Genomic DNA, 17,799 nt, shown 5'->3' on the forward strand with positions numbered 1-17,799 from the left:
TTTACCGAGTACGCTTCTGTAACCCGGTAAAATAATGGGATACTACCGGTTATTCTCGGTAGTATCCCATCTCTGTTGAATCGTATGTTCACGGGGCTGGTGATTTGCCTGCTTAAGGGAGGAAAAATCCCAGGATAAACTGGGGAAAAAATCTGCTGTCCACTCCCAAGACCGGCTAACTTGGCTATGGCAGATCCTTCAGCTCCTCATGTCGTCGACGGGAATATAACCTAGGACACTCCTTCCCTATGCATATGGTTGCGAAGCTTATAGCCACTCGGCTAACCTCGCGGACGTACATACTATAGATTTGCATAAACCTTACGGGTGTGGAAGCCACACAAAAAAAATAAATCGGAAACAAATGGGTTCGAATTATGCCTACAATATGACGAGAGATCTCGATCGAAACGCTATTCAAAGGGTTTATATTTTATATGAACCATTAGTTTATTCAATTAGTAAACATTTATTCCTTCCCAAGAAATAAAAACTCGTCATTCCATATACGAGGATTGCTCTTTTAGTTTCGACGACTAAATCTATCAGGATCTCGCTGAGTTTTCTGTACTTTGGCAAATTTATATATTTGTAATGTTTTGCATCATCAGAATACTCTAGAAAGTTTACAGGCCAGTAAAACGTTAAATCTTTTATAGATTTAAAGATGTATGTATGAATACACCTTTGTGAGTAGTAACATCTACGAGTATGTATTATACCAAGACTTATATTACTGAGTTTAGTTGAGGATGTTAAAATTCTTCGTTTGTGCCTGTGTCTTCAAACAGACGTTGATCTTAGAAACGAAAGAAGCACTGAAAAAAAAGAAAGAAACAAAACGTTATTTACTGTTCAGCTTCTTTATATATCGTTGATGATATTAATTAGACCTAAAGTATGTAACTGGACATTCAGTTTTACTAGTTAAATAATAGCCTACGATTTATGGGTTGCGAATAAATACATTTAAACTAAACAAAGTGCAAAAATATATTCACATAGAAGAGAGAGAGATAGAGAGAGAGATAGAGAGAGAGAGAGAGAGAGGTGATATTTGATTAGCAAAGGAAACATAGTTTTTGCTCTGAAAGGAAATTCATACTCAAGAACTACGAAATAATGCCGACATAAACGGAGCTAACAAAGGCCTTCGAAAAAAAATATAAAAAAAAATACTGATAACATAAAGCGAGGGTAAATAAACAGACACGGAGAGTTTAAATAAAAGAAAAAAAGTACTTTGTTTCTACTCAAAATTCAAACTTATTGTGGTTTTAGAAACAAAGCAGAGAGAGAGAGAGAGAGAGAGAGAGAGAAAGAGAGAGAGAGAGAGAGAGCAACCATCCTTGGAGGCAAATCAGCTGAAAAACACAGCACACAGCAATTAACAGACACAACGTGCTGACTTAGTTATGGCACTAATCCAACTAATACGGACATTACCATTATGAACGTCTGTTTAAAGATTTTCAATTGGAATAAGATGGACAAACGGCATAAATAGGGCAATTTAACGACCATTAAAATCTGTTCTAAAATACAGCCCTGTCCTAATTCTCGGTTTATTTTTATTGTTGAAGAGGAAGACGCAATTACGTAGTGAACTTTTTCTTCCTGGTGTGTTATTTAAAAAATAAAATAACTTTACTTCCGCAGTCTGAACGAATGTCTCATTATGCATGTTGGTATTATCAGTAAACAAGAAGCTGCAGTCGAAATCTCGACGAAGGATTTACATCAGACCATTTTGTTTATAATCTTCATTTTCGTTTATTTCCTGTTTTTTTTTTTTTCTCGTTGTTATTAAAAGTTGTTTTTCTGGTCATTATTAAAATCTTTTCTCTTGCCAACCCAATTAACCAACCGACAAAATAAAAGTGTTGCATTCTTTTTATTCTGACAATGATTCAAAAACGAACACAAACATCTTTAGATGAATCTTTGCCAATTGTCTACTTTTCTTTACTTTCCATTGCTCACAGTTTTCAAAAAAATAAAAAAAACTACAAAAGAAGAAAAAAATAAAAAAGCGTCAGTTTAAAATAGGCTACACTCTATCTGTATTAAGTGTAAAGTGTAAAAACCAGTTAGGTTTTTACACTTTACACTATAGTCCGATCATTAATTAAATTTTGCTTGCATTGGAAAGAAGCAATTTACTATTTTCAAATTAATTTCATTCCTTCAAGGGCACATCTAAGCAGTAACACTCATTAACGTGTCCCCTGTAAATGCCGTCTCACTGCAATACAGTGGAGTATATCTGGCAGCATAACTTAAGGATAATGGACAAATTAACTCGGTTATTCAGTGATAGAACAATGAAATAGAACCATTCTTTTTACTGGAACAAAGAAATTGGAAAATTTAGCTGTTGCTTGTATATAACATTTGAATAAAATCTAATGAAAGCAGTTAATCTACTTTACACTGACATAATTTAATCAGAATTAAATCGAACTGCTTTTGCATTTCCAGTGAAAGTCTCTAATGTGAAATTACAATATATACACCATACCATTATTTTCCTTATTATTATTATTATACTCAAGCTTGATTTTTTTCTATTTTATTAAGTTACCCTTTTCTATTTACGTAACATTACACCAAAACCATTCTATATTTCATGTTCTTTCTTGAGCAAATTCAGTTGTTTTTTATGTTTTTAATCCACAGTTGTTTCTTTTAGGGTCAGCTACAAACTGGTTAGCTTTTAGGGTTAAAATATTCTCTTCTACCAAAACATGAGCAAATAATGTGCGCTGTAAATATTTCCGTGTTTTACGACATTATCTATTATGGTTTTGTGAGTATTCCCCTGCGTCTCGCACCGAGTGTTTTATTAATTAGTTTGGATCATTAGAGGATTAAAACATGCAGTCTCTAAAGAGAATACTCCGGAAGGGCTATTATGATAATGAGAGCACTATGCTCTGTGGACAATGTTTAATCTCCGTCTTTTTGGCTTCCTCAATTTATTTTGATGGAAATAAAAAGGAAGAAAGTTGTTTGTCGCAGAATAGGAGAAAATAAATTTCCCTGTTCGGTAGAAGCGGTGAGATTGGGGAAAGCATTGAGTAAACAGATCTCTGCGATGACTGCGAGAAGGAAGCTTAAGAGGCTGATGGAAAAGGGCAACTGATGCGGAAGATGACCTTTCAAAAGAGATGATGCTTTTTACTAGATCGCCGAATTAAGAGCCTCCATTGAAACTACTAGAACAAATGGAGTAGTCGGAGTAAAGGTTAGAGGTCATTGCCAGCTAACTAAGTAACAGTGAAAGCCGAATAAAAGGATGAAATATTGTGGAAATAGAAAGGTAGATAAAGGAGGGCATATTACATACAATGCATAGGTTTCTAAATAGCTTATTGTATTACGATAAATGCATCCACATAAAGAGCATCTGCCGTTTAGTTATGTATTAAACATCATCATTTACGTGTGTTTCCATAAGTACCCTCTTATTAGTTACCATAGCAACTGCATCGTTTTGCTTCTCGAGACGAAGCTTAAGCACGTTAATATAATTAAGTGTTCGTTTTAATTAAAGCGGTGCAGGAAAATATGAGCTCAGTTTGTAAAGGGTACTGAGCTCTCTCAAAGTAAATAAACTGGTAACGTTCTAGAGGTATACGATTAACTAATATTACAGTATTTCAATATAGATAGCAGTGCATAGTGTTTGACATTAACAATGCTGCATTAGCCTCAGGTACAGTATAACTTTCGTAGAAGAATATTACCGGAAACAGAAAAGTATCCCTAATCTCCGAAGCGGCCTATTGTCTTTTCTTTTCTTTCTTTAAGATGTCCAAGACTTATCACTATGCACCGAGAATGATGAGTCAGCAAATCCATTACGCTAGTTCTGGCTTCTCTTAAGTAATGCATCCCTTTTTATTGAGGACTTGGAAATGTTATCCCGGATTTAGTGGATATTTATGGCCTTTCTCTTCTAAACGCATTTGTGCTAAAGTAGTTCAGTCTAAATATGACTGACCGGATACCTCAACCTCACGTTCACTTGAGGGCTTCTTATCAGTAGTAATGCTTAAGATACTGTTAAGCATCAAGCTGTACTTTGGCAGCCTAAAATATCGGTTGATATACGCTTGCGTATGCATTTCCCGATGTTTGAAGAGACTTCCAATTCGTGCTAATACTTGCAAGTCTTTCAGTTTTCTCCCTTTTAACACCCACTTTCTAACCCAATATTTGTTTTTCTTTACAAATTTTAAGGCATCACCATCGCAGTATAATCTTTCTCATAGCAGTTATTGATTTATGACAGTCTGTTGATTAAACAGGCTTAATTTTTATCATATTCTTTTGCCTTTCTTTTCACACGTTGTGCTATTAATCTATGTTATATCTATTATTATTTATTTAAAACTTCCTTAGGCCTCTCTTTCTCTCTGTTTATTTTATGATTGTGTTTTTTCTCTACTTGTTTTTCTCTTTCCCCTGAATCTATATTTCTCTATTCTTTAACTTCCATTTCATGTTATCTATTCCATCTTTGTTATTCTTCATAATGCGGTATAATTTTTTATCTTTTATTTATAATAATATATCTTTCATTCGATCTATGGCATCAATAATACAGGGTGGCCATAATTTAACTTTCCCTCTTTGTAGGTATCTGTAGCTAAAACTAATACACAGAATGAGACCACATTTTATATTGAGCCTTTCGAAGGCATGGGGAGATGAATTCCGCGAAAAAAAGATTATTACCAAAAGTCGCCGATAGGGGAAATTTCGGCGTTGGTGGAGCCGAAAGCAGTCAAATATTTGCAGTAAACTCAGGTAAAAAAGGATTATGCAAATTTTACTGTGCGTACGTGACAGCAGCGCCACCAATTCCACTTAAAAAGAATTGGGAATGTTCAGGCAGTTATTCGAATGACTGATGAATTGTGCTCAATTGGCGTCCTACCTTGCCTCAGCGTGCTTTACTTGTTAAGTTGTTTTACTTTAAACAGTGCAATGCTGTAGCGGCCCTTCGGGAATTCAGAAGGCTTCATAACCTGCGTACAGGTCCTATGTCAGCTGTAGCACTGAGAGCTATGATTAAGAAGTTTGAAGAAACTGAATCACTGGGAATTAGACCTGGCAGAGGATGGAAAGCAGTGCAAGAAGAGACAGTAACAGACGTTGCTACTGCGGTGTTCGACGATACAGGAACCAGTACTGGTCCAAGCGCTCGTGCCATAGCTCGCAAACTTGATATGGCTTATGGTACAGTCTGGAAAATCTTACGGAAAATGCTTCACTTCCATTCGTATAAGTTCAGTCGTGTGCAAGCACTAACTACCGCAGATTATGATAAGCGCATGAACTTCGCGCTTATTATTATTATTATTATTATTATTATTATTATTATTATTCCATTTTATCTGTCTTTAATGTAATTATCCGCTTGTTTTCGGCTCCACCAGCGCCAAAAAATCCCCTATAGACGACTTTTGGTACTAAATCTTTTTTTTTTCGCGGAAATCATCTCCTCATGCCTCCAAAAGTCTCAATATAAAATTTGGTCTCATTCCGTTTATTGGTTTTAACTAAAGATGCCTCCAAAGAGGGAAAGTTATTTTATGGCCACCCTGTGCTATCTGTTTTGTTCAAGGTATTGCTATTTTCCGTCATAGGGCAGAATACTCCTGAATTTAATATTTCGGTCATCACACAAATAATGCCCTGGAAGTTATTTCTGCACATTTATCCAACGATCTGTCGTCACAAATGCAGATTAGCCTAAACGATTAATAGTTACAATAGTCAAAAACGGTTGTAATTATTTCTCATTATTATTTTCTTTAGAAAACAGCCAATCATGAATCATCTTAAAGGCTGGATAGAACGAAAAACGTATAAATATTCCCTTAAAAATAGAAGGGTAAAATAATTTAACTCTTTATGGTTTACAGAAAATCAAAAGAAGAAACGAAGGAGTTAGATAAAAACTACAAGCGCAAATATCAGATAAGAAAACGTTTTTTTTTCTTTTCTGATTTACGATTTAATCCCAAGATCACTTGCACTTATAAACAGTTTTCCTACGCTTAACTCTCTCACTTGGAGCATTCCAGCCGTATTAGCGCATGTCCCAAGGCTAAGAAATGTTCTAGAAAATGGTCGCAAACCCAACAGACTCATCGGAGTTTAATGACTAATGCGACCATAAACACGGCAGGCTATTAGCTCCATCCTGTTGCATTCAGTAGAATATCAATTGCTCAGATTTTAATGATACAAACATAGCAATCCAACAGCATTTCTTCCTGCTTTCATTACTCAACCTGCTGATAAAAACAGTCCACGGCAATACCTCAGAGCAACTTAATGTTTCCTCTTCCGACGCTCTAAATAAATGAAGTGCTAAAAGTTGGTCCGTGGTGAGCTATTAACAAGTAGCAGATGTTCCATTACCTCAACGACCGAGAAGAGTAATTGGAGATGCCGAAACTTAAAAGCATCCACTTCTCCTTAAACAGTGAGAAACAAAGTAATCCAAGTCGTCTGAAAACTTGGAAATAAGCACACAAAAGTAGAAATCATATCCGCAGATTTTGCATATAAAGGGAAAATATCATTTTCTCGTGTTTGCACCTTTCTACACAGATTGAGAACGAACATCTCCTGTTTGTTTTCTAAATGTACTTTAAATGTAAAATCATAGACTAACATAGCTCTACTTTAGAAGAGAACATCAAAAACGAAAAAAAAGAAAGGATAAAAATGGAGTAAACAGATATTTGGCCCTCTTTATTGGTGCTATGAAATACACATCGCATATTCCTCAAATAAAGAGAGATTCGGCTTCTGAAATTCTAAATAACTCACAGCGTGTCAATTAAATAACCAGAAAAAAATCGTATAAACATAAAGAGTAAATCAAATGAAACTATCTTCTTCGCCAAGTATCTCAAAGATGAATGAGAAGAAAGTGTTTTCATAATTTCTAGTCATTCATCAAAGATGCTGCGACCTGGTTGATCACTGTTATCAAAGATTTTGTGGAAATAGTTTTCCCAAGTTTTATTTTCGACTTTGCCCAGAGGAGGACTATTTTACGAGAGTTTCAACCACACATCCGGCTTTTACTTTACCATGCAATATAAAGAGATGAATATTTTGTTAAAACTTGTTGAAACATTACGACTTTTCTGTAATCTTTTTATGTGCGCTTCGAGTTAATTTTGGCCATATGCCCTTTTTAACTACCGTTTCACGGAGTCGTGATGCACGAAGTTCTGAATCTGTTTTGTACCTCGAGGCATTGGAAAACGACATTTGTACGATAAATAAAGAAGTCAGCTCGTGAAATTCCATTTTGCCTGCGGTCAAAAGATAGTGGAACTCTGGACGTTTCTTTTAATGTTATCTGTAAAATTTCTAGCAGACACCCACTTCTCCTTAGTAATTCAATTCAGTGGAGTTTGTTATAAAGTGCCGAGTACCTTGTTGTTTTCATCATTAAGGGCGAAGTATTTAAAAAGACGAGTGCAGTCTGTAATAAGAATATTGCAAATGCCAGTGGCGTGAAAAGAGTAACAATAAAAAATAACTCATGGAAATAAAAAATAATAGAAATAAACTAATTTGCAACTTAAGCTTTACAAATCTCTAAACCAATGTTTTTACTCTAAAAAAAGTTTAGCGAGTATTTGATAAAGAAAATCCTATAAATTTCAAGAACCGTGACTAGCACATTTGACAGACATTCTCTTATTATAACAAAAATAGCAGAAATATTTAATTAGCTCATCTCTAAGTACTAACCATAATGGCTGATCAGTAACATTTGAGACGATGTTTTGCAGTTATGTTATTAACAGAGAATAAACAAATAAATAAATAATAAGCTAAATCCTTTTTATTCTCTTATAGGGAGTAGGCGAGGCCTTTTAATCCTATCTAGCTTTTGGTGACTGAGTGGGCAGATCAATCTCCACCGGTAGCCAATCAGAGATAGCTGTCCCATTACTATCACTAATTATAAGCCTCCACCCATGAAGAGACCAGCAAGCAAATGCTGCCATCTCTTAGTACCTAATCCTAACAGAATATATTAATGTCTGAAATAATTTGGGTTCTACGGCGAGTTAGCCGATTTCCGTGCCAGAGATCGGCTAACTCGGGAACTGGTCGAAGATCCTCCAGTCGGTGACTAGACTGGAACTGAAGTCTATCTTCAGGTGGCTTAGCGCAGATGATGCAAGCGCCACTTCCACTGAAAATCATGAAGGATATTTGGCAACATCTCCAAACACCACCTCTGGGAAAAGAAAGTTGTACTTTGATTTAGTTATGAGTACGCTGATCTAAAGTATAAAGAAATGCCTTTCTTAGTTGAATTCTGAAGTTCATGTGCTGAAGTAGTAGAGCATATATACGTTAGATAAAAATATCTAAAATGTTATATGGCATTATGGAAAAAAAAACCCTGCAAAAGAAAAAGAGTAAATCTGGTCAGATATGAAGGCAATTCTGATTTCTTTAACTTATGTGGATGCTATTCTGCATCGAACGTTTCTTCCTTGAGAACAGATTATGAATCCAGCTGTTTTGGAAAAAAAAACATGCTTCAACCCCATCGAGATATATTTCTTCGCAATTGACTTCACAAATGAGTGTCGTCTTTTTGATTTCTGCATAGGCCACACCACATAGCGTACATGATTTATTTTTCCTTACGATAGTAGTCCATATCACACTTGAATGCCCAGGAATTGTATCCACGTGATTCTCCACCTGCTTTACTCACCATATAATAACAGTGTGAGACTTCTTTATCGTCGACAAACTGAAAAGTAGCCGGAAGACGAAACGAATCTAAGACATCTTTAATATGAAAATGAATACGAGCTACATGATAGCATCCAATTGGTTGCTTTGTTGTTGTTGTTGTTGTTATCTCAATCTACCATTTTTTCAAAATGTTACTTTGACTTCAGAAAAATCAACAGTTTGTAACCACTTCGAGATTAAAAAGAAACGGAAAAATGAGAGGAAGTTCCAGTGCCTGAACTTGTCTCCATCTTTCCGTGCCTCGTCAAGCAAGGCATCTCTTCTTCCCTCCTCATACGTACGAGACAGGTTGAATCCTACTTTTGCTCAGCGGGAACCAGGTCACCAACTACACGAACAATTAATAAAAAATACCGAAATAGTGATAAAGAGTGAATTCTTCACTTGAAAACAGATGAATGATCAACTCTTCGTTACCATTATAAAAACGGAATGCTAGAGCTGAAATCAAGAGATTCTAATAGCTATCGTGGATTGCCTAGGAAACAAGCCTGGGCCATTTGTTCAAAGGCAAACTTCGAGAAATCTTCCAAATACAGTTCAGTAATATATGTGGTCTTAGTTTCGAACTCAGTGTTATTCATTACCACCTCCAGTGTGCAAATTTTCACTTACGTTTCCTTACAGAAACCCAATTTCAACCACATCAATATCCTCAGAGGGCATCCACATTAGTTCTTGAGAGTAAATCTCTCTCTCTCTCTCTCTCTCTGTTCCATTCCATCAATTGATAAACATTTGCTGTCTTTAATCGCTCATCTAATGCCCCCAACCATTCGGAACTATTTTTGTCTTAATATTCCTAAATGTTGATTTTCTTCAATTCACTTTTCTAGCAGTGAGCTCATCTTTCTTGCAGTTTTTAATATTTACAACATCAACAAGCTTTCCTTTTCAACCTGGTGAGTTCAAGTAGGTAGAATTGTCAAGGTATTTTCTATCACCAATGATGTTAATCGTACACAAATGTTCACATGTCTGCCGGAATGCAGATAATTCCAACTGCTCTCCAGAAATACCCCTTCTTAACTAGTGGCTTATAAGTATACTGTAGTTCCTGTACTATACTGAATATAGACAATTCAGTTCGCAGATTATTGATTCGTTTCCCCATGAAACAGAAGCAGTAATACTTGTATACATGCTGTCTGGCATTATGTTGTTGTGATTATAGCCTTTCGGTTGTTTAGGGGCAGCTATATTCGCCACCATCTAGGCAAATGACTATGAGCAAGATGGTTTCTCATTGCCTTCTTGCCGTATTTTTATGACTGTAGCCTGTGTGTTCAAGGGCGCCGGTTTACCTGCTTGCGGGATGAAAAATTCCAGATAAACTGAGGAGAATATGCTGCTGTCCACGCCCAAGACCTGATAATAGCTATGGCTGAGAAAGATCCTTAAGTTCACGTCGTCGACGGGAATCGAACCTACGACACTCCTTCCCCAGGCATATGGTGCAAAGCTCATAGCCACTAGGCTAACTGGGCGGACTCTGGCATTATAAGAAGGGTCAAATATGATGGTCTTTTTTTGACTTTCATACTTAATTTCCTTGGTTAGATTATTGTCTTCTGATTCAATCATTTCCAAGAAAAGAATCTGATATATTGTAATTAATTTGAATCAAAATTTCCATCTTTCTTTTATGTTAGTGCCAAAGCACGAAATAGCTGCAAACACAAGTGCAATTCCTGAAAAATTTATTTTGAAAGATCTAAAAGAAAGGAGGTTACATCATGTTCCATTGGCAGTCATGCTTTCTGGTCCATTTCCCAAACTCTTGGTCAGAAGGTTGTCCAAATATTCTTCCATTTCTTCTTTATCAGACACCAAAAGCTATACTACCCGAAATTCGATCTCGAAACCATTTTTAAATGGGATTGGGAAAATGGTGTCTATCTAGCTCCAGCAGAACACAATTCTGCCTTACCACAACAGAGAACTTTTTTTCAGTCTTACTTTTGACAAAGCACCTAGATGTCTAGACAAGATGAGATTTCTTTTCAAGGAATTACATTACGTTAACAAAATCTCTTTTGACGTAAACATATTACAATTATTGCCTTCTCAGCATATCAATCAGCAGGATTTCTCTTTCGACAAAGCATTAACCAGAACAGTTATCAATCCTATACAAATTATAACTTCGGTCAGCTATTGCATATTATTCTTAAATTTGAGGTGTTAGTGTCCATCTAACAGCTCCCTAAATCACTGAATTCTGTAGAATAGATCAGAGAAGTTGAATATTAACTCATCTCTCAACCAATTCACTGCACTCACACTGATGCTCAATATTTTGCTAATTGCGTTTTTCTATCAATATTTTCATTACACTGTTGATCTGAACTGACACGAATAATTCCTTTGCGCTCTTCTAAGTCTATTACAACACTGGAGAAGCTATTCAACACTAGAATTTAATCCTCAAAATCAGAAAACAAATTATCCTTTCTTTTGTCCGCTCTTCTTATGCTGTCCACTGGGAGAGTTTCCCCTTTTAAGTGTTTCCAAAAGAGTGCCATACACAGGTCTTCAAATAAAATGCATAAAAGCGTCTTCCTTTTCCTCGATTTTCTGTCCATCATGTTAATAGCGTGCTATAGGTTGATCAACATTTCGCGTTTGGGATCATACACACAAAATAAATATGCCTACCACAAATGCATTGAACAATGGACTGAAATGATTGTTGGAAATACTGCGTGCATTCACAAGGATTCATGGAGATACTGAAAGAAATTTGCATTAACTTTAATTTCCCTATAAAGATTCCTTTCGGAATATTTTTGATCTCCCTTCGTAGCTTCCTCATCACAAATTAAGTAACCCTGATATCAGTTGATGCCTTCTGAGTTGTTATAGTTCCAAGCCATGCCGGATTAATCTTTTTCTTTTAAACTCAATTTTCTTCCCATCCCTCTTTAGTCCCTGCAGATTTCATATCTGACCTGAATAAACATAAATAATAGTGTTCACAGTGGAGCCTTTTGGCTATACAGCTTCAATGTGAATAGGAGAAAATGTTCTTTTCGTGACAAAGGTTTACTTCTTGAAATCCATTTAATGTGCTCCAAATCGAAAATGCGATCTTATTGATCATCTCTCTCTGTCTATGACGTCAATAAAATGTTGTCTTAAATGTCCCAAAAGATGTTGCTGAATAGGAAGCAACTCTATTTATGATACAATGCTAACCCTATTTGTGTGACGTCATTTATTGCTGGCTATCTGTAACTACACGTGCGGTGGAGAGAGAGGATACAGGTAGGATTTAAATATCCTTTACTCCGAACTACTTAGGTCAGATGGGACCAGCTTACCAGTGGACAGATATAGAATAAGACATGCTCCACATATTACTACTTCATCTTTCAGTTTAGTGCAGGGAAGATAATACACATAAACGTTTTCAGTGCACACATAGCGGCAACAAGATGCCAAGACTTCATTCTTTCCTATGTTTACGGCAGCATCCTCATAACTGATAGCCAGAGGTCGATTTCTTGTGCGTTGATTATTAAAGGTAATTGTGTTTAAATTAAAATTTTTCAAAACTTTCCAAATTGTTTTAAATTCATTTAAAAAAATACAATATTCTGGGGATAATATTATTTTCATGTACACTCTTCATCCATAATCATACCTAAACGATAAGGGCTTCACATCACAAGATTATAGCTGAGATTAAAATCTTATTCCAGCAAATCGTCTTTCCTTACCCTTATTGTGTGGCAATGTTTGGCACAAATGTCAAAAGAAATATTTGGTAAGCCATCTAGCGGCATTGTTCATAATTTAAAAAAATGTCCAATCGATGATGTCTGGTACTCAATCAACATTTGTTTTATAACGATATGACTAATATTCAGCTATCAGCTGGTTGATAAAAAAACAATCATAATTTATTGCATGTGTGCAGTATCACTGATTTGTTGTCGGAAATCTATACATTATTTTACTACTAAGGGAAATTTCTTTTAAATTATTTCTACACTAAGTGTATTTTGATTCAACCCAATAGATGATGTGGATGCTGAAATATAACATGTATAAATACAGTAAATAGGGTGTCCACGGTAATACGTATGCATTACATAAACATTTATCTATAAAAAAAGTACTACATAGATATACATGAAGTATATGAATGAATGAATAAACATAAAAAAGCCTAAGTCTAAATATAAGTATGCGAACAAGGAACAAGAACAAACACATAAAACACTAAGCATAACTAAAAGAAGTACCCGCACAGAATGTGGCAACCACTGTACTAATATTCATTCACATTAACATAAGAAGACATACACATAAGACGACATTATATATATTCGGTTTATTAGAGTTCCTTCTCAATAGTATCTTGGGTGCATCGAAATCCTTATCGTCTACTTCGATATTCGAGAAGCACTATTCCACAGATATATCTCAAGGTACTTAAATATGATGAATTTCTGCAGTTCCATCAAGTTGCTGACAATGCGTTCTTGTTACGAATATCTCGTTTCCCAACATCGGAGGGTTGTACTCAATGGAAATGAAATCTGGTAAATGATGGAGGCAAAAACATTAAGCTAATGTCACTGCCATGTTTTTGTAATCATACTTGAATAACAAGTACCCTATAACAAGGAACACTGTCCTGTTGAATGTGACCATTTCACGTAGGATAAATGGTCAGCATGAATGGTATAATTGGTCAGTACCGATGTTCAGTTACACCTTTGCCATTCAATCCCTGCTCTTCTGCATCAAGGGACGAAATCAATGCCATAAAAGCCTGTCTCCATACTATCATTCCAAGAATTCTTTCGTATTGTTATGATCCAGTATGTAGGTCCACGGCTTCGTTTGTTATTGCCATTCAAGATCACAGTGACACCATAACATAAACTCTGATTCATAAGCTTTATCTCCAGCCCCTCTGGTGTCCATTAGTCTCCGTAGCTCACCATGGACGATGCACGGACACACGCATTCTATCTGGGACACACACACACACACACACAAAAGAATCTTTATAAGACTTTTCCGCTTGGTTTCTTCAGCCGTAATTCAAAATAACATGTAGCAGCCAATGTTAATATCCATAATAATAAAGACGTAGTTGGTTGGTTCTGTAAACTGAGTTTTCTGTATATTTGTACTTCGCACTCCTTTGGATAATTACAGACCCCCTTTTGGACATTGTAATGCACTCCCTCTGATTCTTATCAGCCTATGGCCACATTCTGTTCTCACATTCGACATTGGCATTATAGTTTTGGCTGTCACATGTTGATAATCACGTGATATGCTCTTTTGGATTCGGGTTAGCATGAGGATGTCTTTAAATATGATGTTTATATACTTAGAGTCTTTAGACACTGTGTATAAACACGGTAGCTACAGACAGGATCGAGGCATAAGTTGGTAAGGGATTATGAACAAAGTAATGCAGATGAGATTTTTTATAAAAGGGCTGAAGACGAGGAAAACTAGAGATAATTCCTAGAAGCTAAGGAGGCAGTGAACAAGGGAAAAGTTTTTTTTTTTTGCTTGTAAAGTGGTGGGTGATTTAAATGCATCGCTTGAGAGTGTGTTTAGTGCAGGAGATGGTAAATACCTTTAAGACACAGTTCATCATACATACCTTGTGTGTGTGTATGTGTGTGTGTGTGTGTGTGAGAGAGAGAGAGAGAGAGAGAGAGAGAGAGAGAGAATAATACTTCCTTGACTCCATGGTGGTCTGATAATAATAATAATAATAATAATTATAATAAACATTCGACATAAGAGCAAATATACAACCATATTAGCATATTGTATATTAGCATTACAGTTCTGCAACTTCTGTATAGTCGTATATAAAAATAATAATAATAATAATTTTTTTCAATGTCAAATAATTCTTTGTTATCTGTCAAATAAATTATATACATATACATACAATATAATTATGCATACAATTAAAAACATAATACTACTATGGAAAGACTTTTATTGGGATTATACTGATCAAATGCATATAATAAACAACTAAGTTATACCAACTAGTTTCACCAACTAAGTCTGTTGACATCTTCGGGGTACATAACTGATGTACGGCACTAAAAAGAAAAAAACTGTTACAAACTATAATCAACCGATTCCAATTATATTAAACAAAGAACAGAGCGCGTACAATACATGCATAGAGCGTGGATGATCTCACTTGTTGTTATTTAGGAACGTTCTATAGTTGGCACTGTAATTCAGTTCTGGCGAGTTGAAGGATCTGATAAGGGTCTTCCAGATCACGGGCAAGATTAGTCCTTGGTTCCCGTTAAGGTTTTGTGTACAGCGGACAACTGTTGTGGCCTCCTTAAAAATTCGGGAGCGGAAGTCCTCCTCTATGTAAGGAATTGTGCTTCTATCCCACTCTATGGTATGGTTCGTTCTTGAGAAATGAAAAGCTAACCCCGATTTTTCTTCTCTGTTATTATTGATGTCACCTATATGTTCTTTTTGCCTAATTTCAAGGCTCCTTGAAGTTTGGCCGATGTAATTCAAGCCGCACGAGCATGGTATGTTATAAACTCCAGCATATTTGGAGAAAGGATGGCTATCTTTTGGAGATCTTAAGAATTGTCTAATCGTTTCTGTGGGTTTAAAGGCCACTCTTATTATTTTAACATAATTTTTTTTAACAGAATACTACTATTTTTCACTTGTGGTTCAATTCAGATTCCAATTTATCTCATACTCTGTACAGTCATATAGCACAACAATTTCTGTGTTATCAGCAGTAATAACGATTTTTGTAATAGTTTACAATCAGTTATAGTTCAGTTACACAGGATATATTACACAATTATCTACCTATCTATATAATGTTTTTCAATACAGAACGCTATGAAAATATCTCATTTAAATTGTATAAATAATGATATTTTTTATTTTACATCTTTTTTCACATTCATATTCACAATGATTCATTTAAATTTACAATGATTCATTTTTATTAAATTATTTATAATATTTATTTGTTTCTTTGGGTGGCTTCTTCCTCGAAGCTTTGCTGAGCTTATCTGAATAATGTTATCAGTATGTTCATTATTCTTATACTTTACTGACTGTTTTGTTACATAATCTGCAGTTACATAATATTTTGTTACATAATATAATAATAAATAAAATAGTAATAATAATAATTGAACTTTTCATGTATAGACTGATGCGCAGTATTGCTAGCATCATCGTGATCTAAAACTGTTTCTAAGGGTTTCAGACTACTTTATTTTCTTAATATTGATATCCACTAGGCATAGTCTTATGAAATTTTAGATTTTTTCTTTTCCTAATTTGCTAGAATTCTCCGGCAATCCTTTGCCACGTGGAGACATCATTTGGACCGACCATTTACAAGCTTGCAATAACAATAAAATCCATCTTTGTGATATTAATTTCTGATATCACTATCGATCGAAAGATAGTTAAGTCGTGATTTTATATCTATACTTTGTAGTTCGTTACATTTTATATTTTTCCACTTAATTTTGTTGTATTTTTTCTCCGTTTTGTGCTCTTTGAGGTTTCATGTAATATAAAATACATTAGTTTAACCATAGCGTTTTACATATAAATTTTAAGTAAAACATTTTATGTAAAAAACATCTTTTTTACCTCACACGCATATCCAAATAAGTAGCAAACATAGTGCTCATTTGCATAATCTAACCTTGGCTTAACTAGTTAAGCCAAGGTTAGACTTGGAGAATCAAATATGCTATGTGCTTCGATACGTTTAGAATCGATATAGGCTGAGATTGGGTTGGATGAACAGAGGAATACATGAGAGTGACAACGAAGACTTTCAAGAGAATGCGTCACAAATATAAAACATGGCAGCTACATTTAGCCATACAAACATGAAATGAACATAAACATATAAACATACATATGAACAAGAGATGTACAGGAAAACACAAACAAGAAGACACCAATTATAAGAAATATATAACGTAATGTAAGAAAGAATATTTATAGATATTCGTTCCCATGTGCTGATTGTTTTTTGTTTCTTCCAGGTAATTCATCATCATGATCTCGGCAATGCCTGCTGTCGCCGTTCGTCGCGAGCGGAAGAAACCTCGGAGCTTCCGGAGCCACGGTCCTCCAAGTCACCACAGCAGTATGACATCATTATCGAGAGGACGTAGTCTGACTCACCACAAGCGCTCAACTAACCAGAGTGTGAGTACCATCAGTAGCTCCCACGGTGTCTCCGAGCTGTACGGTAGACGCCGAGACGCTCTGGAGGCCCAGAGACAGAAAAGACGTTTCCTTATCTACTTGGGTACGATACTCATGATCACTGGTCTGATTTTGGTGTTTATTGGGGTCGGCGCGAACTTATCCACTGCCCAGTCGGTGGGTTTGCTCTTCATAGGCATCGGATGTGTGTTGTGTCTTATCAAAGTCTTCTTTTCGCAGAGTCAGACCATGGTGGTCAAGAAGACCGCACAAGTGGACCTCGAGTCGGCGGCGCAGTCGGTGGAGAACCTACCCAACAGCGAAGTCACAACCCCAGCAGTAGATGGAGGAGAATTCACGCCACTTCCAGTCCAGACGGCAACTTCGCCCGCCCAAGACTCCAACACCACCAGTAACAGTAACCAGAACAGCAGCTTGACACCTTCAAGCTTGAATAGCATTCCCGAGACTCAAGTTCTTATCACAGAGGAGACCGAAAGGTACTGAAGCACACGAAGATATCAGCAATCTCTTCCCACCCCATAAACAAGAGAGGAAAAAAAAGAGAAAAACTGCATTTAACCTTCGTACAAAAGAAAGACAATTTTTTGTTAGTCCGTGTGATCTCGCACGTGACACTTTACAGCAGGGTACCCTCTATCGACGGGGACCCTTGGTTAGGACTGCCCTATATTGAAATTATTTGTAGTACTCATCTATTTATGACTACAGATCAAACTACAGACTTATTATATACGGTTC

The 17,799-nt window shown here is 35.9% G+C and overlaps 1 protein-coding gene across 1 annotated transcript in view; it reads left to right on the top strand.

The window, feature by feature from the left end:
- The window catches only part of LOC150108027 (uncharacterized), a 110,458-nt gene extending 92,914 nt beyond the window's left edge, over window positions 1-17,544 (top strand). Inside the window, exon 2 of the mRNA XM_090415778.1 lies at window positions 16,872-17,544. Coding sequence (XP_090271904.1) covers window positions 16,885-17,544 — 660 coding nt within the window. The 5' untranslated portion in view covers window positions 16,872-16,884. The remainder of the gene's footprint in view (window positions 1-16,871) is intronic.
- Window positions 17,545-17,799: the final 255 nt, after the last annotated feature.

The sequence above is a fragment of the Typopeltis vanoorti genome, chromosome 3, assembly GCF_054136105.1.
Source record: "Typopeltis vanoorti isolate ZY-2024b chromosome 3, IOZ_Tvanoo_1.0, whole genome shotgun sequence".
Classification (NCBI taxonomy): Eukaryota; Metazoa; Arthropoda; class Arachnida; order Uropygi; family Thelyphonidae; genus Typopeltis; species Typopeltis vanoorti.